General features: G+C 38.0%; 1 protein-coding gene across 2 annotated transcripts in view; it reads right to left on the bottom strand.

Moving 5' to 3' along the window:
* Window positions 1-1,449: 1,449 nt before the first annotated feature.
* The window catches only part of CSNK2A1 (casein kinase 2 alpha 1), a 55,903-nt gene continuing 30,425 nt past the window's right edge, over window positions 1,450-26,927 (bottom strand). For both annotated transcript variants that reach the window (XM_069073882.1, XM_069073881.1), the window contains 12 exons: window positions 22,884-23,091; window positions 21,110-21,221; window positions 19,269-19,370; window positions 18,712-18,762; window positions 17,166-17,225; window positions 13,876-13,959; window positions 12,198-12,308; window positions 8,061-8,162; window positions 6,055-6,155; window positions 4,900-5,048; window positions 3,018-3,104; window positions 1,450-1,752 (listed from right to left, as the gene is read on the bottom strand). In XM_069073882.1, the coding sequence (XP_068929983.1) occupies window positions 1,637-1,752; window positions 3,018-3,104; window positions 4,900-5,048; window positions 6,055-6,155; window positions 8,061-8,162; window positions 12,198-12,308; window positions 13,876-13,959; window positions 17,166-17,225; window positions 18,712-18,762; window positions 19,269-19,370; window positions 21,110-21,221; window positions 22,884-22,984 (1,176 nt within the window). In that variant the 5' untranslated portion in view covers window positions 22,985-23,091 and the 3' untranslated portion in view covers window positions 1,450-1,636. The remainder of the gene's footprint in view (window positions 1,753-3,017; window positions 3,105-4,899; window positions 5,049-6,054; window positions 6,156-8,060; window positions 8,163-12,197; window positions 12,309-13,875; window positions 13,960-17,165; window positions 17,226-18,711; window positions 18,763-19,268; window positions 19,371-21,109; window positions 21,222-22,883; window positions 23,092-26,927) is intronic.

Below are 26,927 nucleotides of genomic sequence, written 5' to 3'. Positions count from 1 at the left end.
ACCCACACCCACACCCACACCCACACACACACACACCCACACCATGCACCCTTCTCCCATTCCAAATCCTGGCATGGCTGAGACACAAAAGTTTTATGGCAAAAGATCCTTATTCCCCAACATTTTGGCTTGATGTTTCTAGAAGGCTTCTCTGCACTACCCAGTATGACAAATCATTCAAAGTGGGTGAAAGAATGGAAGAGGTTGCTTCCCCCAATCCATAAAGGGCTGGCTGTAGGCCCCTTCAGTGTAAAGTGATACACCAATCCAGCAAGACCTTTACACAGGGACTTAAATCTAACCTTGATAAATAAAACCAAACGTTTATTTACACCAAAGAATTCCAACACTGGATCTTTCACATAGGAAGGACAAAGTAGTATATATATATATATATACACACAGCAAAGAATGTGGAGCAGGGCTGAAACAAGGGTGCTTTATCGTTGTCAACGGTTAATATTGTTCCACAACTATGGATCTACTGCTTCACTTTCATTTAGAGAGACTTTGCTTTGCTCCTGACCCTCAGCATACATTTATGAGACTGAGGTCACAGGTGTTCTCACTGGATGGCACATGGAAAGGGGCAAATGGGGGGAAAAGAAGCCTCAAAATGTTACTTGGTGTGGTCTGATGTCCCATCAGCTCTAGCTCTTTAATAGCCACTAGCATGAAATTGGTATAAACGTTTTGGGTTTGTTGTTGTTTTTTTAAAAAATGCTAAGAGGTTATTATACCCAGTAACAAATTTAATGCAAAATTGCAAGTAAAAAAAATCTGGGAAGGTTTCTCCTCATCTGCTATGTGAAAAAAGATCTTACCTATAGTACAGTCAACTCTACTAGGGAACCTTGAGTGGAAGGGGAATAAAGGAAGACTGGGGAGGCAGAGGGGAAGAAGGGAGGGCAATTGTTTAATTTTCAAACTAAAATTACATGCAAGTGAGCTGAATTTAGGATTAGGTCAGTAAGACATGATTCATATTGAGTGGAGGTTTTTAGGACCTGTGTGTACTTTGGGTAAACTTTCAACATCTATGTGACTGTGTTCCACTGGTTGGGCCAGTGTACCCTACTGGATTCCAGCTCCTCTGGAGCTGAATGTTAAAGTGACCAGTGTATTACTGTGAAGAACTGGGCCCTCTTCCTCCTTCCCCTTCCTACCTGCTTCCCTGGAAAAGCTGTATTTTGGTATTCTCTGGAGAAGAGCACAAAGACAACAGACCTCCCAAGGTATGGACTAGTGGAGGAGTAATGGTGGGAACTGGAAGAGATTTCCAGTTAAATGCAACAGCCAGGATCATTGTTCTTGAGATGAAGAGTTGGGATTAGGGTTGGGTTGGGGGAGGGAGGGGGGGGAATCGTCCGTGAAATATTCCATCTGCAGGTAATTTGTCAGGGAATCCCCTGAGTTACGAAAAGTTCGAGTAAAAAAAAAAGAAAAAAATCAGCCTATAATAATTTTTTATAATGACTGAACTACTATAAATCCACAAGCAACTGTTCAGACACGGCGCCTCCGAAGTGTTCCATCCCCTCCCCTGCCAGGCACAAGTGCATCAAAGGGAGAGATGGAGAGTGGAACCCCCTCCCCCACCCGGCTCTGCTCAGGCATCAGGAGACAGAGGCTGTCATTACTGCTGAGCGCCTGCGGTAGCTGGAACTGGCATCCCCAGGGGGTTGGCAGCAGCAATCACTGGCGAGCCTGCTAGAGGTCCAAGTGGTGAAGGGGTTGGCACTGAAGTAATCCCTGAAACCAAATAACAGAGAATAAATTAGGGATCATGACCAGATGGAAGCTTCTATCACTGGGTGGGAATGGAACCTTTCTTCCAAAACTCGAGACTGTTTTAGAGTCTCATGGAGAAGACTGGGTTATTATTAAATGTCAATGAAAACTGCTTCAAGTGACCACGATTTGAAAACTCTTTAAGTTCAAGTGGAATTTGGTAATCTGATTCTGTTTGATGTCCCCTCACCTCTAATCAGCATATCTGAAATTATAAGGTTCTCCCAACCAAATAATTTCTAAATATGGGCTTTACTGGTTTCTCTTTGGTGTATGACCATACAGTCTCTTTGAATAAAGAGGTTTATATAGAATGTAACAATCTATCAGATTCAAATATAATTTGCAGTCTGGATCTAGCCCTGCCAGAAGATGTGTGCATCCTCATTTTCCTCTACTGTACCTGACCAGTCTAACTCAACTTTATTTTTACTTCTACTATCCCCAAATCCCACTAGAACTTTTTTTTGGGTCATGAGACAACACCATGCCTTGCTTGGAACCACTCCTCTAATTTCTCTTAATGGGCTATAAAGCCAATAAATGACCTCTCAAAGGCTTTTACAAGCATTTAAGAGAAAGTGAATAAATAAAACCTTACAAAGAGTCAAGTTAAATGGTATACAACTCTCATGCTAATGACTAATAGGAACAAGACAGAGACAGTTTCTGCTCCTGATTTACCAGTATTTGGTCTTGGCTCTAAGAAAGTCTGTTGTTTTGCCCCTATAGCAGAAGGGGGAAGCAAGACCAGCCAACAGAGTAAATAAGACAGGTAATAAATTCCAGGAGTTACTGTAGTGACATTCCTAAGATTAGTGGCTATATGGCTTCCTTTGAATAATCTTGTCCAATCTTTTATAAAGGTTCTTCCTAAGTAGTTGGCAACATTGAGCAATGAAGATGATGTTTAATTGTCAGGCTCATTCTCAATGTCTACTCCCTACTAGGAATTAAGGAGCCCAAAGAAGGGAACAATATTCAGTGGAATAAAAATACCACCATGTCTCTTCCTCTTTCCAGGCTAAATTTTCTATTTCTGTTTCTGAATGTCATATAATTTTCTCTACCCTTTATGAGTGAGTTGAAAGCCTTTGGTAATGAACTACTCCTTTCCAAAGATGATTTGCAGGAATCATCTGTTGATGTTAATAACAGCATCCAGAAGGGGAAGGATATAAAAATCCACCACTCTCTTCCCTGAGATAAATACCAGAAGCACTGACCTGACATCATGTTGGCGGTGCTGACAGGAGTGCTGCCGCTTGGCATGTTGGATGTGCCCATCCGAGCCTGGTCCTTCACAATTGGGTCTATGAAGGAGATAATGTGTTTAAGTTCTGTTTTGTTTGAATACAGTCTGGGGATTTTATGTATGAAGTAGCAAACTGGTCCTTCATAGTTCCAGAAAAAGAAAGAACTATATCTTGCTGCTGAAAGCTATAAGAAGGCAAATTCTGGCTCCATACAAGTTTAACAATCAAGACTGTCCCAAAAGAGATACACATTCCTTGCTGGAGGTGTTCCCAAGTAGAGACTGATTACTTATCAGGGATGTGATGTTCTAATCTGGACAATGATATCTGAGATTATTTGAGATTTTGACTTTTAAGTGACTAATCCCTTAAAAAATTTTTATTGTTTTCTTTTCACATCATTGTAATTTATATATATATATTCCTCCTCTTGCCTCTCCTATTTAGCAAGTGCTCTCTTTTAACAAAAGATTTTAAGGAGAAAAAAAAAGCAGTTCAGCCAACCAAACAAATCAGGTGTGGTTAAGAGTTTATCCTATTCTACTCACATTCAGAGTCCCTAACCTATGCAAAAAGGAAAAGAAAGGCATTTTCCCAGTTCTCAGGAGCCAAGTTTAGTCAAGGAATAGTGTTTAGATTAATTTTATTTATATGGCTGCTCTGTTTATATGGGGCATACATATAATACAGTGGGACAGAACACTGCACTTGGGATTCTAGAAAATTGAAGTTTTGAGTCCTGCCGCAGACACCTGAGCGAGCCACATAACTGCTATCTGACTCAGTTTCTTCGCATATAACATGGAGATAATAAGAGCATCTGCTTCACAGGATCAAATGTGAGGATGAAATGAGAATGTAAAGCATTTTGCAAACCTTAAAAAGCTATGTAAATTTCCATTGTTATTGTTACATTCTTGTGATCATCTGAACACATTTATATAATGGCACTTTAGTGTAACTTAGGGCTTATGACTTAAGGACCAAGTTTGAATTCTGCTTCAGGAACTTACTAGCTGTGTGACCCTGGACAAGTCATTTAAGTCAGTTTCCTTATCTGAAAAATGGGGATAATGACAGTAGCAGCCTCACAATGTTGTTGTGAGGATTGAATACGATAACACAGCATGCTTTATAAACTTTAAAATGATATATGACAAGTTAGATTTCTGGATGTTACAGAATATTAAGAAATGGCAGAACTAACTCTTAGGAATACAGAATAGCATAACTAGAAGGGACCTTAGAAATCATCTGATATATAGCCCCTTCACTTTAGAGGAGAAAACTGAGTGGGAACCTTAAAAGTGTCACATAAATGTGAGCTACTGGTATTACTGTTGCCCAAGATGACAAAGTAAAGTAAAGGTAGAGCTAGGTCTTTTGATTCCCACTCCATGGACTGTTTCACTCAGTGTAGGTAATCACCTTCTTCACATATAAATTATGGAACAATTAAAAAAATCATAAAAATTTGGAGCTGAAAGGATTCTTATTTAACATCTAGTTCTCCTCATCTAATAATGATTCTGGAGAGAAAAATGAAGAACAGGAGAACACAAATGACTTGAAAAAGATCATAGAGCTTGTGAGAGGTAGACCCCATACTAGAGAAAGCTTAGTGAACCTGATTCCTGGTTCAATGATCTGAATTTACACTGTACCAAACCACTTTTATCATTACAGTCTCATGAGAGCAACAATAAATGTAAGGCTACTAGTTTGTTCTGAACTCTTCTAACCAGTGATCAGACTGCCAAAGAGAAGCATTACACATAAAGACTTTGTTGTTAGTGTGGCAGGAGTCACAGGATCAAGAGGAAAAAGAAAGAATTCAGGAGGTTTTACTCACAGAAATAAGGGTGTTCCATAGCCTCTCTTGCGGTGAGTCGTGACTGGTGATCATATCGCAGCAGTTTGTCCAAGAAATCAAGGGCTTCTGGACTGACTAGGTGCTGGTTTTCGCTGTGAACAAAACGCTCCCATCGCTTACGGGAGTGCCTGCAGAACAATGAAGGAAGACAACAATTAGACAAGTACAACTGTTAGTGAGAGGTTTCATTTCTCCTTAGAGAACTGGGAGCTGAGCCTATGGCAAACAAAGTGATCAAAATCATCAACAGTTGCTATTGGACTCCGAGGACAGTTTCACTCTTATTCTTGCCACTTGTTGGCAACAAAATAAATAGAAAATATGAAGTATGTGCTGTTGGGGGGAAAAAAATTGACATATGTTCCTGAAATCAACAATAATCAATTTACTTCAGGGGGTCACATGCTACTACAAAGATAGCGGACTCGTGAAATTTGCCCTTTTCTCTCTCCTTCTAATGTCAACACTGAAGCAATGTCTCTTGCCCAATGAGTTTCTAGCTCCAAAAGAATCTTTCATTTTAATAAGTGATTATTAGCTACTCCTATGTAATCTCTAATGATGAGGAACCAATTTCTTGTATGTAGGTACAGAGGTGTGATTCAAAACATGTAGTTCCTTTCCTTTTCTTCCTGGACAGTTGTCTATTTTGAAGAAGCAGGTTAAGTAAAGATGAGAATGTGACTGGATTTATTGAATTATGATTTCATTCACTGAAAATGAAACCAAACAGGGAACATTAGAGCTGGAAGGGGCCTTAAGGATCATGTAGTCCAACCTACTTGTTATAGAGAGGAGGAACTTGGAACTCAACTAAAAATGCTGTGCTCAAGGTCATATAATGAGGAAGTGGCAGTGCTATGCCTCGCAGTGAGGGCCCTTTCAGCCCTAGTGCAGTGCTCTTCCCACTCCATGCTCTTCCCTTCCCAAACATAACACTGAGGGTTGGAAAACTGCCACTCAGCCCCAGCCACACTTTCAAAGATAGGCTTCCTATATGTGGCATACTGCAGCACTGCAGGCAACTAGAACCTAACTCTCCCTCCTTCTGTAACGGTCAAGCTTTCCTTCTGAGAAAGACAAAGGCAGCCCTCCTTGGCCCAGGCCAACCATGTCTCTCCTTCTCTGACTTACCTGCCCAGGATGTCATTGAAGCGCGGATCTAGTTCAATGTTGTACTTGTCAATGTAGTCATACAAGTCTTCTGTCCCCAGCACCTTTGCTATCCTTACCAACTAAGTTAAATGACAAAAAACAAAACAAACAAAATACAATGTAAACATATACATAAAGATAAGACTAAGCAACAGAAAGGGAATTACCAATTAAATGAGCTTTCTAAGACCAATGGAGCTACCCACTTTTTCTTTTTGCTTTTTTTTGGGGCGGGGGAAGGCAGGGCAATTAGGGTTAAATGACTTGGCCTAGGTCACAAAGCTAGTAAGTGTTAATTAAAGATCTAAAGCCAGATTTGAACTCAGGTCCTCCTGACTCCTGGGCTGGTGCTCTGTTCACTGTACCACCTAGCTGCCCCGATACCCATATTTTTTAAGGAGGTGGTGAAAAAAGGCAGACTTTCATGTTGACCTGTAAACACTAGCTAGTCACGGTATTTGTTAGGCAGACTAAACATGGTGCCAATCCTTTTATATATTTATATGTGTGTATGTATATATATATATATATATAATTTTAGGAACACTTGAAAAATAGCTGCTATGGCCAGAAGAGAAAGGAAAAATCCTAGGATCAGTAACTGATCCTTTCATGAGTAAAGACTGCCATAGAACAACTTTGATCAGGTTAGTGAGAATATCAGCATTCAAAAGATTGAGCTATTCTTGAGATCTGTGGGTGTATTCAGTCAGTACACATCTTCTTATGATTCTAGATTTTTATCACTGACAGTGGCTCTCAGTTTCTACTTCAGTATGAATCAGCATGTACTTTTATAGAGTAAGGAGGTCCCATATATTCCCACAAGGCAAGGTGGTTAAGCCCTACTGATATATTCTTTCATATGCGCTAACTAATTTTTAAAAAAATATTTTGCTGAAAATCCAAAGGGTCAGATAAGCTACATTTGTGATGCCTAAGATGTGAGATGCACACCTTTATTTTATTTGCTGTTTGGAGGGCAATTGGGGTTAAGTGACTTGCCCAAGGTCACACAGCTAGTTTTTGTGTTGTGTCTAAGGCCACATTTGAACTCAGGTCCTCCTGACTCCAGGGCCTGTGCTCTATTCACTGTGCCACCTAGCCACCCTGCACACCTTTATTTTATAGGTAAGAAAATGAGTCTACATAGGCCATGTGATAAATTATTCAAGATCACATAGCCAGTTAGTGACAAAACCAGGATTAGAACCCAAGTTTCCTAATTCTCAATCCAGTACTATTTTTTCACTACACATACCACTTATACTAGCTGTGAGACTTTGAGTAAGTCTATCTGTAAAATGAGGATTGCAAGAATACTCAAAATCAAGTCAGAGGAGCTATAGTCAAATCCTGGTTCTGATACTCTGGACAAGTCATTTTTACCTCTTTGGATCTTACGTTTCCTTGTGTGTAAAATGATGAGGGTAGAGTGATCTCTAAGATGCCTACTTCAGTTCTAAATTTCAATGATCTCTGTACCTTGAGCTATACCTCACTGGATTGGCATGATGATCAAATAAGGTAAATTACATAAAATGTTAATATGAATGAAGCTATTATTATATGCATACCTCTGGCTGTCTCAAGTGCAATCAACTGGTCAGTAACATGCTGACATTTTGCACATGACATGACACAGACGTGCTTCTTGTTGAACACTTCAGTGACCTTTGTTTTGCCCAACTGTGTATTTTTACAGAACCAATTAATGACATTAGGTGAGATATGCTTTTATTAGTAAATGTAAAACAAAACACAAGTTCCTTTCTCCTTAGTTCTATCAAAGCAGTCATCTCATCCTTTCTATAGGAAGTGTCAGGACAAGGCTCATAAAATATTTCTTATGGCAATTAACCCTTTAACATTCAACATAAAATTTGTGAAAGTGTTTGGGGAGATATTCCCAACTGTGATGCTTGCAAATTTCAGTTCAAGAAATGGTATTTTCCTGATGGCAAATAAATGTCATAGCATATCACCTGATCATAATTGTCATGTCCATGGAAAAATGGCTCCTTCCGAAAGATCATGCTTGCCAACATACAACCCAAGCTCCACATATCCAAACTGTAATCATACATCTGCACAAAAGAACAGAGAATATAGAAATCCTTTGGAATTGTTCATGATTAACTTGGTCCAATCTTCAACACACTTCCCGGGGCTGTGCATTAAGCTTCACTTAGAATTTATAAATCATTTGATGTTAGCTGACCGTAATTTAGTGTGGAGGAAGGGTGTTGAATTCAAAAGACACAGAGTTAGGAAAACAACAAAGTGCCATGTATATAGCCTAATCTAAAGATTTGCATGTATGATACCTACAATTTCTAATTAAGATTTGGTAGGTACTATTGATTTAGTTACAATATCTTATACTAGTCCCATAAGTTTAGGATCAAATACAAGCTCATTCTTTTCATCAGGTTCTTCATGTGGTCCACTAAAGTTAGAAGATTTTCATATGAGAAATGGGTCAAACTAGGTATATATAGATCAAAAAAGAGATGAAGTACTACTGGAAAGAATGTCAGCCTGGGAGTGAGGAGAACTTAGGTTTAGTTCCAGCTTTATTATAAGTCAGTTTTGTGATGTAGGAAAAATTACTTTGAGTCTCAGTTTCCACATGCACAGAAGAGGGAGGAGTGTTTGACTTGAAATTTAAGGTCCAATTCTAAAATTTTATTATCCTAAGAGTTATTGGGAGATGAAAAATGCATTCAAGTATATGAAGAATTGTCTCACAGAAGAGTAGTTATACTTGTTTCTCATGGCTCCGGAGATGAGATGTAGGACCAAAGGGTAGAAGCAACAAGCAGGCAGATTATGACTCAATATAATGAAGAACTTTGAAACAATTTGAGTTGGCTAACATGGGGACAGGGTGTCTTCAATCACTAGAAGGTCAGAGTATTCAGAATGAGCAGGATGCTTGAAAAGTTTTTAGTCAGTCAGAAAGCATTTATTAAGCACCTACTAGATGCAGGCACTGTGCAAAGTGATGGGGATACAAAGAAAAGTAAAGACAGCTCCTTCTTTCAAGAAGCTCAGTCTAAGGGAGGTGACAAGACACATGAGCCGCGTACAGGAAATCAGAAATGATCCACAGAAAGAAGGCACTAGTATTGAGGGTCATCAGGAAAGGTTTCTGTAGAATTTGGATTTCAGGTGGGACTTGGGAGAGGAGATACAGATGAGGAGGGAGAGCTTTCTAGGCCTAGGGGACAGAAGTGAAAGTGCCCAGGGTCAGGAGATGGAATGTCTTGTTCTAGAATCACCGAGGAGGCAAATATCACTGGATCACAGAGGGAGAGTTAAGAAGACTAAATATATGAGGCAGGAGAAGGGAGGTTAGGTTATGAAGGGCTCTGAACACCAAATAGAAGATGTTGAAATATCTGATGCTGAAAATGGCAGGGAGTCACTAGAGTTCATTTGTTGGAGGTGCGATGTGTTGTGTGAGTGTGATGTGATCAGACCTGGGTATAAGGAAGATCACTGTGACAGTTAAGTGGAGGATGGACTAGAGTGGGGGGGGAGACCTGCTGCAAGGAGGCCAACCAGCAGGCTACTGCAAGAGTCTAGCTAGGCATGAGGTGGTGAGTCTTCATCAGGGTAGTGACAGTGTCAGAGGAGAGAAGAGATTTTGAGAGATGTTAACAAGGTTAATTAACCAGTCTCAGCAACAGTGTGAATATCGAGAGTGAGAATGAGTTGAGAACGACAGGTAGATTGCAAGACTGAGTGACTGGGACAATGGTGATACCCTTGACATTATTAAGGAAGTGAAAAATGGAGGGTCTGGGGAGAAAAAGAGCTCAGTTTTAGGCATATAAGAGTTTAAAGTGTCTACTAGACATCCCCCAGCTCTAGAAGTTGGAAATGTGAGACTGAAGGTCAACAGTAAGGTTAGGCTAGATGAGTATATTTGATAAATACATTTGAGAATCATCAGCATAGAGATGATAACGAAATCCACAGGAAATGATGATGAGATCATCAACTGAAAAAGTATAGAGGAAGAAGAGTAGAAGACCCAGAACAGAGTCCTGGAGGACACTCAGGGTTAAGCAGGAGTGACCTGAACAAAGATATAGCAAAAGACACTGAGAAGGAGCAGTAAGGTAGGAGAACCAGGAGAGAGTGATATCAGGAAAACCTAGGGGCGGCCAGGTAGCACAGCGAGTAAGAGCATCGGCCCCAGTGTCGGGATGACCTGGGGATCGGGATCGAATCCGGGCTCAGATACTTAGCACCCACCCAGACACACCTGGCCGTGTAATCTTGAGCAAGTTACTTAACCCCAATTGCTTAAAAAAAAGAAAGAAAGAGAGAAAACAGAGTATCAAGGTAAAGAGGGTAATCAACATGTCAAAAGTTACACAGAAGAAGGAAGAAGACTGAGAAGGATGGATGGGATCAAGGAGTGAAGAGAGTGGATATATTTGTAGGAAGTATGGAAGCAGCTATTAGACAGGGAGAGATTGAGGGTAACAGAGAGTAGTAATGAGAAGGAATCAGCTGGAGAAGAGAAGATGGAATGGGATGCATGTTTGAGAGGTTAGTCTTAGCAAGGATGAGGGCTACTTCTGTGTGTGTCTTTTTTTGGTTTTGTTTTTAGAGGGGGGAAGGGAAGGCAATTGAGGTTAAGTGACTTGTCCAAGGTCACACCACCAGTAAGTATGTCAGGTGTCTGAGGCCGGACTTGAACTCAGGTCCGCCTGACTCCAGGGCCAGTGCTCTATTCATTTTGTCACCTAGCTGCCCCAAGAAGGGCTACTTCTTTATGTGAGATGGGGTAGAGTAGATAGTGGTTAAAGGTATCTGGGTAATATGAAATGAGGAGGAGCTCTTAATGAATATCACCCCCCCCCCAAGTAAAACATGAGATAAGGTTCTCAGTTGAGACAGTGGGAAGAGAGGGAGACATGAGAGGTTTGAAAAGTTTTGGAAGAGCTGTTGTGCTGAGTAAGGGAAAAAGAATTTCCTTGCAACAGTGAAGACATAGTTGAGACTGTGTAATATAAATTTGTAGTGGAACCAGTCAGTGTGGTTTCATGATTTTCTCATTTCATTCAACAGCACATATGTAAGAATGAAGGATGAGGAGAGTAGAAATACAAGTCCAAGGCTTGGCAGGGGCAAGATAGATGATAAGATAAGACAGTATAGAACTCAACGGAATGTATATGTATATGGTGTATATATATAGTATAATGTAGATTTGAACTAGTTCACCAAGAGGTCAAGAGGGGAAAAGGAGATGATAGCTACAGCAGGGTTATGTCTGGGGGGGAGAGCTGAGAGGTTGAAGGATTGAAGTTCTTGGTGTGGGTGAAGAACGGGGTTTAAGATCGAAAGCCTGAGGGAAAGACAGACCGACACTTACTGTGTTTCCCCGATAATAAGACCTATCCCGAAAATAAGCCCTATTGAGATTGCTACTGTAGTGAAGGTGATCCCCTGCACTATATGCTACATTACGGTACCCTCTGTATGCCCCCCCCCCCCCCCCCCCCCCCCGTGAAACGCACGCCGCACTCCGAGCTGCATCCAATCAGAGCTGCAGCAGTGAGCACCTCATCCTGTTCTTCCCCAGTGATTTGCTTGCTGGTACATTTTTTTGTTCACATTTACCCGTTTATTAAAATTGCTATCAATGTTCATTAAAATAAGCCCTCTGGTGTTTTTCTGTCCAAAAAAAAAATAATAAGACAGTGTCTTATTATCGGGGAAACACGGTATTTAAAGATAAGGAAACTAAAGCTCAGTGGGTTTTTTTGGCCAAGTTCTCAAAAGTAAGCAAGTAGCAGAGATACGGCCCCGAAGTTAGGTCCTCTGACTTTAAATACAATGCTTTTTCCATCTCACTAAGCATTTTACATGGGGGATTTATGCACTCAGCATTTTGAACAAAATTGAGTATACAACCCTAATGCTCTTTGCATCTATGATCACAAGGTCAGATTACGGTGACCAATTTGTTGGTAATCAAGTTTAGTTTTTAACCAGGTAGAAACAGCAAGGCAAATTAAGAGCCATTTGTGTTGGCATAAACTAACGCTGCTTCACATATAATAAACACTCCTAACTTGAATCTCATTTGTACTTCTCACCTGATAGTCTACAAGAAGCTCAGGACCTTTAAAATACCGTGAAGCCACTCGGACATTATATTCTTGGCCAGGATGATAGAATTCAGCCAAGCCCCAGTCTATTAGTCGCAGCTAGGGGGAAAAAAAAAGAGGGAGAAAGTCATCTTGAGATCTTTGAAAAAGTAAAGCTCTAAACAAAAATAGTCCTCCTCCAAGACAGAAAATAACCAGTCATGGCAATATAATCTCAATGGACAAAACATCCACATCCACACCCTCCCTACCACCACGCCCCAATACACACATGAAAACTGTGCTTGTGAAGAATTAGTGTCTGAATGATAGGAAGTTGAACTGTCCCTTTCCACTTCTGTATGACTCCTTCCCTTCAGAATTACATTTTCATCAACTGAATAATCTGCTGTTCCTGATGCCTTTCTTGTACTTCTATGCCTTTACCCTTACTGTTTATCAGGAATAGTTTCATACTACACACCACTTGTTGAAACCCTTCATTAACTTCAAGGCCCAGATCAGTTGTCACTTTCTCCACATGCAGTCTTGTTCTTTCATCTGGGCAACTGCTTTCTTATCAAATGTGAGTCCCATAGTACTTTATGTGAATCTTTAATTTTCACTTGTCACCTTTGTGTGCACGCACGCACAAGAACAAGACACAGAAAGACACAGACTCCCCTCCCACACACCTTATTACCATTATTACAGTAGGGACAAAGTCTTACCAAAACTCCTTTGAAGTGCCTATAACAAACAGTGTTCTGCACACTGTAAGCATTTTTAAGGCTATTTCTATTAAATGGCACTAGATACCAGTTCACTACATTAGTTGCCCATCATTCTTAAAGCTTAAAACAGATGGGAATTATCACTTGTCTCCAAGTAACTGGCTTGCTCATCATAAGAAACTTAACATTATACAACTTTTGGCCAAAGGATGACTCAATCTAATATTTCCCAGATACAACTTTTGGCCAAAGGATAACTCAATCTAATATTTTCCAGAGCCATGTTTTAATAGACTTTATTTAAATTTACTTTTTTGCATTTCTTTAGTAAAAAGTGTTATATAAAAAAAATCCCCCAAATATTTTTTTCCTCTAAAATTATAGCATGAACAATGAAACTAGGAATCAAAAGTTTTAGGATTTAGACCTGCCTCAGTTTACTTATTAGCTGTGTGATTTTTGGAAAGCCACAACTTCTCTATGCCTCAACTGCCTTATGTTTAAAAGAAAGATGATATCTACCTTGCCTACTTTATAAGAATATTGTGAGAATCAAATGAAATAATCAATATGAGAATTCTTCGTAATAATAAAGATCTAGACACATGTGAGATTAGCAGCATTTTATAATTTTCAAAACACTTTCATACACTATTGGCTCTCAAAACAACTTAAGTTAGGCAGGTTAGGTATTATTAAATATACTATACATGTGAGGAAAATGAGACACCAAAAATGCAAACTGGATTGACTTGAACTCATAGATTGTTATCAACAGATTTGGAATAAGAACCCAGGTCTTCCAATTCCTGGCTCAAAAACTTTCCTGTTCACACTGACTCTCTTCCTAGATTTTATCCCCAGCAATGATGCAACAAAAACATGTTGCAGTTGAAAGTAGATGTTGGATCTGATCATGAAAACAAATGAAACCTTAGTTTGCTGCTTTATACCTTTCTGTGTTCGTGATCGATCATGACATTATGAGGTTTAACATCTCTATGCATAATCCCCATGCTATGACAATAATCCAGGGCCTGCAGAGAGAGAGAACGTGTGAAGGAAGAAAAGGATCAATCTGTGAAATTACATGCTAACTTATATTTCAGTTCTAGAAGCTTAAGTGTCCACTATTGTATTACTATCAATTTTCTCTCTGATGAAGTCTTCACACTTCTAGGAACAATCACCTATAGGTAAAAAAGTCAAATATAAACAACTATTTCTCCTTTGGAAGTGCTAACTCTTTAATAGTTTTGACAAAGACCACCTGAATGGTTTATTTTTTTCAGCAGTAATCAAAATCACAGAATGTTAGAATTGAAATACTCAGAGCCTTTTGAGTTGGAGGGGACCTTAGAATACTGAAAATTTCAAAGCTGAAAGTAGCCCCAGGACATAGAACCAAAGGAGAGCTTAGAGGTGGTGTATTCCAATCTTCCCTCATTGTACAAAATAAGAAAACTGAGGCCTCAGAAAGAGAACTGGAGCTGAGATGAGGATAAAGGGGAGACATATTAAAACCCTGATTCTTCTGGTTCCTATGTCTAGTATCTATTCAACCATATAAGATTTATAGTGCTATACCCTAGTTTAATCTAGGATGGCATTGTAATTCTGATATATATGCACTAGCTTTGTGCATTTGGTAGCACATAGATAATCATCCTCCTAAAAAGGTTTATATTTAGTGAAATAATTCATATTTCCAAAATATTTCAAGGTTTACAATGGACTTGTCCTCACTTCTAGTCTAGTGAGGTACAGAGTGCAAGAATAACCTGCATTTTTAAAGATGAAGAAACTGTAGCTCAGAGGTAAAGTTAACTTTCACAAATGTCTCAAAAGTAAATTAGTGGCACAGTCATGAGAACCTAGGCCATTTGACCCCAAGAACAGAGACTTCACACTGTCTTCTTCTTAAATAAAATATTCTGTTTTCAAACTAGGATTTGCCACATCACAAAATAGCAGTATCCAATTTCTAACTAAGGTGAAGAGGGCGGTATAACCTTTGGAACTTGCCAAAATAGCTAAGTCAGCTGACAGGAGTTGCTCAAATTATTGCCCTTTCTGAAGGGCAAATTGGACTTACTCCTCCCAGGGACAAGTCCAGTATATTTGTAGCATATTGAGGCCTACAATTTTTGCATTTTTTTTGTATCCACGAAGTTTATTATAACAGTGCCGGGCATAAAGGTGCTTAATGAATGCCTGCTGACTTGACATGATTTAACAGCAGAATGAGAGCACTCTAGCCCTAGAGAAGAAAACAGGAATATTCATTTCTTTCTCCTTTTTAAAAGTGAGGGACTATGGATGTAGAATGGTATACAAACATTTTTTCCTTTTAAAAATCTTTGTTAAAAGGGATTATCATGATGAATAGGGGAGGAGACAGGAATACATTTGGAAATGAATGTGGTATAAAAATAAAAAATATCAATATATTTTTAAAAAGAATTTTTCTTTTAAAGCCACTGAAAGATATTGTACAGAATCACCGGTTGAGTTAGAAGGGCCATTAGAGACTATTTAGTCTATCCCTTTCATTTTACAGGTAAAGAAACTGAAGCTGAGATGGGGGAAGAGGGTATAAAAGTCCTTGCCCATGGTTATACATGTAGCAGTATCTGGATCTGAATGCTGGTCCTCTGATCTAAAGTCAGTGTTCTGTCCATTACAATTATCTCCCTTGATATCACTTGTCATGTTCTGTCTTACCACAGTTGTTAGGTCAATCTTCACTGGACATAAAAAGAGACAGTTATATCTTCTGAACTAATAAGAGTTCTTATATCTATTGGGCCCAATTTGGGACTAAGTACTTTGGCATTTAATTAATTTTAAGAATCAAAGTCCACTATCAATCAGTACTCTTCAACAACAGGTTTAAATAAACCATGGGATAATCTCTTAGGAACTGGACAGCAGGTCATCTGCTCTTGATTTGCCTGATGACAGCCTTTGAATGGGGGGATGTGTGAGGAGTGTTTATCAGATAAAATTATGGAAGGGCCTTGAAGATGTTCTAATTTAGTCATAACTAGCTTTCCTAATCTTGAAAATAAGGATGAATAAAATATAGTGGAGATCATCAATACATATCACATGTCCCAGATCCCTCCCAATTGCCTTGATTCACCCCAAACCACACTGCTCATTGATTTAAACCTTCCAAACCTACCACAACCCATGCTCTTATGACATAATCATTTTAATGATATTCCAATGAAAAACCTATTAAGGAAAATAAGATTATAAAAAAAGGCAATTTCTTAAGGATAAAGACTGTATCTTATCCATCTCTGTACCTCCAGTGACACTCAGTGCAGTGTTTGACACATAGTAAGTGCTTAGTAAATGTTTGGTTCAATTCAGAACTGAATTCTCTTTAGGCAGTTATAAAACCAACTATAATTTCCATGGCTTGATAAAAGAACCTCTAACAAAGGCTTATTTAGGTGCTGTATTATGGCATAAAGATGATCCTGAGGTCTGAAAAGCGATGCCAGTTCAGCACAAGGTTTCATAGGTCTTACACTAATATGGAAAGGCTTGAAGGATAGGCTAAGCAATAAAACAATGAACCTATCATTCAAAGACCAATCTAGGTCTGTAAGGAGAGGCTTATCACCAGAAAGTTGACCAGCAAGTGCCAAGTTTTTTGGCTAAAGCAATTCATTAAATACTAAGTATACCAAAGGCCAACACGGGTTGGGAGCTCTACCATACCCACCCCAATTAAATCAGTAATATAATATATTGTTTTATAAAGTCCCCACGGTGCCACTCAGTACCAGAGAAGAGATTCCTAGGCCAAATTTCTTGCTGACTTATTATTTTATACTAAATTCACTAGTCTCAATAGGACCAATCACAGAATCTCAGTTAGAAGTGACTTCAGAGGCCATCTAATTCAATTCCTACAACAATCTCTAATGAACAGTGACTAAGTCTTCTCTAGAAGACCTCCAGTGAGCCAATAATTCCAGCAGCAGCTCTAATTGTTAGTTTTTCCTTATATCAAACCAAAACCTGCCTCTTAGAAAGCTCCATGAGCACTATATTGGAAGAGTTGTTTTTTTTTTAAACTCGTGTTTCCTTTTAATTTTTTGCTTTGCATACAATAGTTGGGCAATTAAGAATTTTAGGACCACTTTCAAGATGGTCCTACTTTCAGTAACAGAAGACATCTGATTATAATAAAGCTTATTCCCCAAATCACCATTAAAAGTCTTACCTTCAAAATCTCATACATATAAAATCGAATATCATAGTCTGTTAACGTCTGGTACAATTGCTGTTGAAGACAAATACAATAACTCAGGATGAAGTAATGCCAACAGGAAGGTAATTTTTTCATTCTTGTTTCTAGTAATTCAAATGGAGACCTACTTTGATAACTTTCCAAAGCACCATTGTTCCAGTCCTAACTTACTGACCTTGTTTTCTCTTGTCTAAAGTTCACGTTAAGGACACTAGTTTTTTAACCCAGCTATGTAGTGAAGAGGAACTATTTAGGTTCATTATGCGGGGGAAATACATGATGGATTACTACAGATGTATGTGACTTTGGAAGTGATAGCACAATTCCCTTCATTGTACAAAGAAGGAAACCAAGGCCACGGGAAGTGAACTACCCAAAGTCATAACTGAGATGTAAATAAACTAGCATGCCCAGTTCTCAGTTCAGTGCTCTGTACTACATTGATCCTCTCCTTATATCTGTGATATACTAGTAAAAAGCTGTTGAGAACACACAGTATCACTTCAATAGGGAATATATAATCCTTGGTTAATGCACCCAGCACTGCAGATTATCACCCAACACGTAGGATTAAAATGGTGCCAAACAAGCAGAGTCAATTCAACAGTGCTTTTGTCCTGGTTCCAATTCAAAAGCAAATGCAGCACAATCTGATAATCTCTTCTTTAGTTTCCAAAGACTTTTTTTGGTTGTTTAATAAATGGACGATGATGTGCTAAAGAGGGCTTTTCCAGTTATTATTAATATGATTCTAAACAAAATGTTTCTTTTTCCTTTTTTTTGGTTGCCAAAGGAAATTTTTGATATTCCTGTTACAGGAATGATGTGAAATATGAAATGCATGTCAAATCCCTTCATAACTTCAAAATTCTCTGAGTTCCTATAGCCTAGACAATTCTTGGTCATGAAAGAATTCTGTTGAACTGAAAACTATTTAAAATATATGTCAGTGAATTAAGCTAGGAAATCCTTTTTTGTATAAGTAGTATGTGTTCTAATAGGATTTGGTCTACTGTCACATCAAGCATTAAAGGTTACTTTAAAAACTTCAGAGCTTTTTAGAAGTTCTTCATAATTATCCTAAAGTAAGAAGGTAAGAGAGCTTCATAATTTTCCTAAGACGGGGTGGGGAACCTGCCTTGTGGCATGAGGCACCCTTATCCTAAGGTAAAGAAGGCCCTTGCTTTTAGACACAATAATGTGTTCTCTTAGAAACTACATCTCTGAGTAGACCCTAACTAAGCAAGTACTGCTTTCTTCTGTTCAGGGGAAATCTTTCAGCAAGTGGGTCAGGGCGGTGCGAAGTCAAGTACAGATTTTTGTTAGGCACTATCAAATGAATGGAATGGCAAAATACAAAGATTGTTGAATTTTTACATCTTGAAATATACTATGTCAAGATGATACTTTCCCTCTTAAAGCAACTTGGATGTAGGCCCTTCTGATGGCATCATTTCTAGTGAAAAGTCATGTAACAGATCGAAAATCAACAACGGAAAAGGTCTGTCACATATTATACCTTGAAGTCTGTGTTGTTTACGTGTTCAAAAACCAAGGCAGGTGTTCGTGACTGGGGAAAAAAAGAAAACAAAAATTAGCAACAATGAAATCTCTGGTTGGCACACTGTTTTGCAGGCTCTTTGTGGTGAGTTTGGCAGTCTCGGCCTCAGCCTCAGTAGCAGAAAACCCTCTAGTGCTAAGATCCCTCCCCCCTCAGATAATCACCACACTTAGTTAATTTCTGGGATGGATTCAGACAGAAGACATGGAGCTGAAGTCTCACCAGGCTCTAGGCAGCCCAAAATGCGTGCCCATCTGCATCGGACCTGAGTTTGCAAAATGGATTAACACATTTCAGTTTCCAGTGCTATCAGTCTCTTATCCTAGAAGAATAAGAAATAGTCTGTGGGTGGAGGTCTCTTTGAAAGAAAGAAGCTAATCTGATTAAATGGTTGATCTGATTAAGCATTTCAAAAGCAGGACTTAAAGGGCCGAGGGAAAAAAACAGAAAGAGGCCAGTTTTATTCTAAGTCAAACCCAACCTCAGTGGGCCTTGCTAACTTCTACCATACTCACCACGGGGTCTTTTACTATATCTGCCAGCGTGATTATATTGGGACCACCTCGAAGATTCTCCAAAATCTTTATTTCACGCTTGATTTTCTTCTTCTTTACAGGCTAAAATGGGAGAAAGTCATTTTAGTAAAATATAATATTCAAGAGTATTTCAAAGGTGCACAAAGATAATGACTACCATGGTTATATTCAGATATGCACAAAACAGGACCTTTATCATGGCACTGGCATAGCTTGGAAATGATTATGGTCTATAATGCAGTCTCATGAAAATCCAATGCAATTTTAACTATTCTTCTTTGTAAAAGTTTAAAAAGTAAAAATTTAAATGCGTAGCTGAGAAGTTGAATGCCCCTCTCTCCAAGCTATTCTCAAAGTCCCTCACAATTCAAATTCACTGGTCTTGAATTCAAAGCCTAGTAATTAACAACACAGAAACTCTCCGCCAGATAGATGTATTTAGGGGACAAGGAACAAACCATTCATATTCCTGCCTAACAACACGATATTACCACCTCTCCAACTCTTTCCCTCTTACTTGAATCCTACCTATCTTCAAGGCTCTGGTCTTCCCTGATTATAATACTTTATCATTTTATAAATTTTATAATATTATAAGCTTTTCCTGATTATAATACTGGAATCATGTAATCTTTTAATTGGAAGGGGCCACAATAGCTATTTACTCTAACCTATAATCAATGCCTTCTTTCTCTTCTTCTGCAGCATTGGTCTATATAGCCTTCATTTAGCATATATCCTATATTGCCTTCAATTACCACGTTTATGCAGCTACTATGTGTTAGGCACTCTTCAAAATGAGACTGTAGTCCCTGCCCTCAAGAAACTTGCATTCTACTATGTAACTAGCATTTTTAGTGACTTTATTTTTTGCTTTAACTAGTCCTGTCATTCTAACAGCACTTTTTTTTTGAAGACTGTGGTTTATACTTACTAGGCATTCAATAAATAAATGTTTTTAATCAATTGACCCAGAAGCTCAGGTTTGTGTTCATTCTCATTCTCTCTCTCTCCACACACACACACGAGCATATGTCATACAAAAATTTGTTACCCCCAAAACATTACTCAGAAAAGACATTCAATTCCCAGTGTAAGAGTGCTAAGTGAAGAGATGCTGCCTAATTGTAATGGGTAGCTATAACTCAGGAAAGTGATTAGAAACTTCTACTCCCACTATATGGAGGCTTTTAACATCTTTCCACCTTGTCAACTGCACTTAAAACACTACTTTCCTTTTGTTAACACACCTCCCCAGCTAGATAATTTTGGTCCTTCTAGAATACCTCTCCTCAGCCGTTTGAATCCTACCAGCTTTTTAAGGCCCAGTTCAAACCAGCCTCCTTTTGTGAAGTGTTTCTTGCTCCCGGCAACTAGAAATAATTTCTTTTCTCTCAACTTTCACAATTCCTTTATTTCTCTCATTCTAATATGTTCACTTGACCAGTAAAGAATTGTATTTAAAACTTTTTTTGCTGTCCTCTATATGTCAACACACAGAGAAATAATACTGGGTAGTATAAAAGCATAAGTTATTAAGAGTTGTATTCTAGCCTTGGTTCTGCTACTTAACTAGCTAGTTATGACCTCAGACAACTCACTTACATCCACTGTACCTCCAACAGTGAAACCTTCTTTATCTACTTCACATATAGTTATTAGAAAATAAGACAGGTATAGAAATACAAAAATCCATTGAAAATCACAAGTGATATAGAAATTCAAGGTACTAATGTCTATTGTTTTCCTACTATTAAAACAGTAACAAAAGACTCCATTTCAAATTATCTCTGAATATTAAAAATTTTCCCTTCACTTACCTTGAGAATTTTAACAACTACTTTTTCATTATTTGTGATGTTGATAGCTTCAAATACTTCACTGTATTTACCCCGGCCTAACTTTCGAACTAGTTGATAGTCATCTTGGTTTCTGCAAACAAAGAAAGCATCAATCTCAAAAGACTTCACATTTATTTACTACCAAGAAACAAGTCTTCTTTTGAGGGCCTATGTCTTCTAACCAGGGAAGGCAGTAAGAGATTTTAAAAATGACTGTACTTATATTTGCATTTGCAAAAACCCAGTAAATTGTGAAATGTATCCTTTCGTTTTTTGTAATGTATATCTTAAAGAACAGCCACATTTAAGATTAGAAAGAAGAAATTTTTGGTAGGCTATTCTGTAGCTCATGAACCACAGGGACATAGGTCTTTTCCTCTACTTTAGTACAAACCTACCATTTCCTACTTTGGATAATTCTGCTCCACAAAAGTACCAAACAAGCTCCTTTAATGAGCACTAAAAGTCAACTAAGTAGTTAATTGATCATATATTTTATTCAAACAATTAAAATGGATCCAGACATAATGGGAAGGTTTGAAGTACTATGAATGTATATAAATGTGGAAATGAAAACAGGTATGGAATAAACACTTTACAATTTGGACAAGTTAAGCTTAATTGTCCCATTTCTTCTCTTCTATAAACATATAAATGAAGGAATTCATGCAAATTAGATGGCAGTATGTCAAAAACTTGAAAGAGATGTTTAGCAACATTTAAACAGGACTAAGCCCAAAGCATTCTTTAAATTAAGATAGTGGCCAAGTTTGCTCTAAGTAGAAATACAGGTATTATCTAAACAGCTCAGAGCCTGAAATACAGGAGTGCAAATGCTAGATTATTGATTAAAATTATACTAACTAGTATTGGCTTTTGATTCTTATCTGAACAGACTTACTATCTCCTTATGTAGTTGCAATTAACTCTTACTAAGTACCAACCCACTTGCAACTTACAGCCAATCAAAACCAGTCAAAGTGTCCTTTTTATACTTGAAAAGGATATGGAAATAACACAGGAATTTATCCATTTGCCAAGAAAATACAATACGAAGGAAATGGCAGTCCTCCTGCATATATTTTTATTAGTTTTTTTTTGTGCTTACACTCAAGGTACGGACCTGATAAATATAGACCACTTTGGGGAGGAAATGGATACTACCACCATTAAACAAACTGCACCGAATGACACTATAACTGTTAAGTGAATATTTGGGCCAAATTCCAAGGACACATAGTCTTCTAACAAAGACAAGCATTTAGGGATTTTATTTTGCATTTCATAAAAAAGGGAACAATATTCAGGAGATAGAATTCAAAATCTGAAGGATGGGAGAAGAAAGTTCCCTAATTCCAAGAGTACCCTAGACAAGATTTGGGGGCTTCCTTAATGTATCTAAGTACCAATTGTTATACTATCCTCAAAACTCCTTGGGTTAGTGAAGTATTTCTACAGAAGTCTAATTTGCTTCATATCTAATAGCTACATCTAAGGCAAATACTTTATATCAGGGAAAAGAATGCTAGGATTCACTGGTTTTTAAATAGTGAGGTCAATGAAACAAAATTATTATTATAATTATCAGAAACAGAATTTGCAAATCTAAGAGATGTATGCAAGCTACCACACTGGCCTCAACCTTGATGTATTACAGCTGCACAAACAAGTAGCTTTCCAGACATTACAAAGCCAAATCCAACAAGGGTCAGAGCCTTTGGGGGAATAAAGTGAAGCAAGTGGAGACAATTACCCCCATTCCACCACATGTGACTCGTAGTCCCAGTACTCCCGGGGTCTGTGCGTGTTAACATCAGTGTAAACTCTGGCCCTGCTTGGCACGGGTCCCGACATGTCAGACAGGTTGGCGGGCAAAGCTGGACTTGATGTTAAAGTTCTGGTAGTCACTTATTCAGAGCCAACTGGGGTAAGGCCTTCTTTAGACCCCTTGTTTTCTCTAACTGCAGAAACAAAATGAACAAAAGGTTACTTTAAAAAAAAATGTAATGGGGCAGGAAGGAGGGAAGGGATGGCTCACAAATACTATTCTTCCCAAGAATAGCTCTGGCTCTATGACTTAGCAACAAATCTCTCTTAAATGTATCAACTTTTACTTACTGCTTTATAAAAATCCAAACTATGCTTAAAATGATACAGTTCTTCCCATATTACGAAGGATCATTTGAGACTTTTGCAAAGAAATCTTAGACATCTCATGTTTCCAAAAAGAAAAAAAAGGAATTTGGGATCCAACCATTAAATATTTAAACATTTAACTATTATGGCTTATTAGAGCAATTTGGTGCAAAGATAAATAAAAGTATCTACTCAAGTAATTTACAATTTAATTGGGGAGAAAAGTTATGTAGATCAATAAATGTAACAGAAATTTGTTTAAGTGTCTATGAAAAACAGAAAGTATAGTGAGAACAGATGAAGTAAAAATCAACGAGCAGTCCAGTTTGTCTCTAAGAAAGAGGAAGAACAGAAGAAGATAAGTCTCACATCTCAGAGGACCTTTCAAAAGCCATACTAAAATAACTTGTCTATCCAGTAAACAATGAAAACACTGAAACTTTTTTGAGCACTGCAGAGATATACACAGTGGGAAGACCAACATGGAAGGATCAGATGCATCTACTAGGAAGACCCAAAATTTTTCACACAAGTTATTTGTGATGCCTGGAATTTTTACCTCTGTAAAACTTAAGATAACAGAAACTGGGTATTAACCAAAACACAACCTTTGATTCTTGTAGTCAAGCATACTGGTCTGTTTTGCTTAAAATATTTTCCCCCTGGTGGAAAATGTCATTTATGACATTGAATTTAGTGGTTTTAATCTCATAGACCTGCTATTGACAAAAAGGTTTTTTAAATATTCAAAACAGGAAAAATAACTGTCAAGCTATTTCCTGAGAAATTTATAGGACATATAGTAAAGGACACAAAACAGTAATAGTATCTACTCTCCAAAACCTTGGTTACTCAGTGTACACTGGAGCTTCACCTAAGACAGAGTTATCAATCCAATATTCCAATTAATAACAATAATACAATGCATTTACATAGTGTTTCCACATCATTGCTTCATTGATCATCACAACAATTTTGTGAAGTCCAAAAGACAGGATATTATAATCTCAAAAGGAAGAAATAGAGGGAAGGGGATAGGGAAAGGAGTTAGAATAGAAATAAAATCCAGGTCTCCTGACTGCCAGTGGAGGACATTGTTCATTTCTTTTTCTTTTCTCTCATGAACTTAGTCAACAGAAAAAGAAAATGATAAACGTATGAACATATGAAACTATGAACTCCTATTACATATTAAAAAGTAAATATTAAATTTAACAAAGCCGTAGCAAAATTGCCTTGTTCTCTTCTGAATTCCTTTTTGTTTTCTATTATATAGTTTTAAAATGTTTTGTTTATATTCTTTTCTTTTTTTCATTCAGTCTCTTCTAGCACTGAACAGTCAACAAATGGAAGAGCAACAAGCTGACAATTTTCAGAGGTGAATACTAAGGGTGCATTCTCTGGACAGGAGCACAGTGGAATTTTAGGTGAGATCTTGACGTGGTCAAGACTGGGGTCAGTGTATTCTAGCCTACTTTTGTTACAAGGGAGATTTTTATATAGGAAGACAATCATTGAGATGTGACATTACTGTAAAAAGTACAAATTTTTTAAAATTCTCAACTAAAAGAAAAAAGAGCATCTCCATATACCAAGCAGAACACAAAGAAGATTGTACATGAACCTGTGAATCATTTCATAACCACTTCAAAAAAGTATACAACAAATTCCACAAATTAACTTTCAGAAGTTTGTTTTGCTTTCCACTATTCCCTTCCTGGTATTATCCTCCCACTTTAAATCCTGTTCTCCCCAATACCTACTTCCACCAAACTGTGTTTAGTTGTTTGAGATTCTTCTGATCCCCCCCCCCAACTTCTTCTCATACACTTTAAATTTTGATAAACAGAAAGTTCCACCTCTTCTCCCTATTTCCATACTAATGTATTCCTTTGACCCTTTCACTTTTATCTCCCTGTCAAACCCTCAGAACAAAACCAATTAATTCCCCAGGTACTGTTAAGGTTTTGACATTAGGCTCTTCTCCCCAGTATAATGTTAGTACTTCATACAGTTCTGTACAAATGCTCAAATAAATTCACCTTTCTAGTTTTCTCAATTCGTGTTTGCATTTCAAAGTTCCTATTTAGGTCTGGTTTTTAATCAGAAATAACTGAAACTATTCCATTACCACCCCTACCCCCCATTATACTTAGCTTTCCTAAGTTATCCTTGATTATATGCCTCTATTTTTTTTGCCTTCTAGAATACTATATTTTAATAGCTCTCATTTAAGTAGAATCTGCCAAGTTTTGTGTGATCCTGACTGGTTCTTTGGGGTGTAGAACTTCTTTCTGGATGCATGCATTACTTTTGATGTGGCATATCCAGATTTGGGCTACAACGACTTCTTTTGGAATTCCTTTTAGGAGGTAATTGGTGGATTCCTTTTATCCTCACTTTGTCGTCTGGTTCTAATAGATCTGGTTAGTTTTAATTTATGATTTCCTATAGTACCAGGATTTGCTATTTTAAGTCATGCTTTTTAAGGAGTCCAATGACTCTTAAATTATGTCTCCTTGACCTGCTTTCCAGGTCAATTGTTTTCTAGGTCAGTTTTAATATCAGACCCTTACATTTTCTTCTATGTTTCAATCTTTTGATTTTCTCCTAATATTTCTTGTTGCTTCATAGAATTACTCCTTTCAGTTTTGTCTATTCTAGTTCTCAGACAGCCTGTTACCTGGTGACGTTTGCCAAGCTCTCTTCTAGGTTATTTATTTTCCTTACAATTTTCCTCCAGAGTTTTCACTTCATTAAAAACAAATTTAAAAACCCACCTCTTGTTTGATTTTTTCCCCTAGGTTATTAATATAGTACTTATGGAAAATCCACTTTTTCCTTTGAATTATGCTTCTTGTTAAAGAGCTTACTCTCTCCTTTGATGGGGAGGGAGTCTCTATATTTGTACTCATTTTTTATGAAGGCCGGTATCTTAGTTTACTCATCTCTCTACCTTTAGAAATGGAGCTTTGTGCTAGGGCCAGGTTTAGACCTCTGCTTAATCTTACTTTGGGGTCATACTAGTGACATAAGAACATAGGTTCTTATACCAAACTATACCTCCCAAGATTAGGTCCTTCAAGGTTCAGAGTCCTGAGTCTTCTAGGTCCTCTATAACCCTCAGGCCAGAGTGCTAAGGACTTTGGGAACCCTGGGGGCCTGAGCTTTCCTGGTCTAAGTCTCAAGAGCTGAGCTGATCTCTGAAACTCCTTAGGCCTTTCAAGGTCTCCATCGTGGAGCTTTCTGGAGGAGGGTAGAGAAGCGTCTCCATTCCTGCTTCCCCCAGACACAGAGCTTTTATGGAGGTTGCTGGCTTGTCAGCCTGTACTTGTAGCACTCTTTTCGTGGGTATGGGCTTCCAGGCAACTTTTTGTGTAATTGATTGAGTGTAAGAAGTCATAAACTACGTGATACTATATGCACTATATAACCTCTCTTTGGATTTCTTGCATCAGTATTTGGCCTGGTATGAATTTCAGGTTTTTGCTCGAGTAGGTATATGGGACCAAGGTAGTCTGTTTCTTTTCAGGCAGCCATGCTAGCTGAGAGTCCCATAAGATGCACTTTTTATGATGTGAAGTACTGATTTTTTTTAACAGAAGGGGAAATTTAAATTCCTTTCTTTCCAAATTACTTTCTCTACTGCATAAACCAGTGG

The sequence above is a fragment of the Petaurus breviceps genome, unplaced genomic scaffold, assembly GCF_028583685.1.
Source record: "Petaurus breviceps papuanus isolate PSGF00001 unplaced genomic scaffold, PetGlider_PUasm1.0 90879, whole genome shotgun sequence".
Taxonomy (NCBI): domain Eukaryota; kingdom Metazoa; phylum Chordata; class Mammalia; order Diprotodontia; family Petauridae; genus Petaurus; species Petaurus breviceps.
Note: the sequence above shows the minus strand (reverse complement) of the source record. Positions and strands in the feature narration are given on the sequence as shown.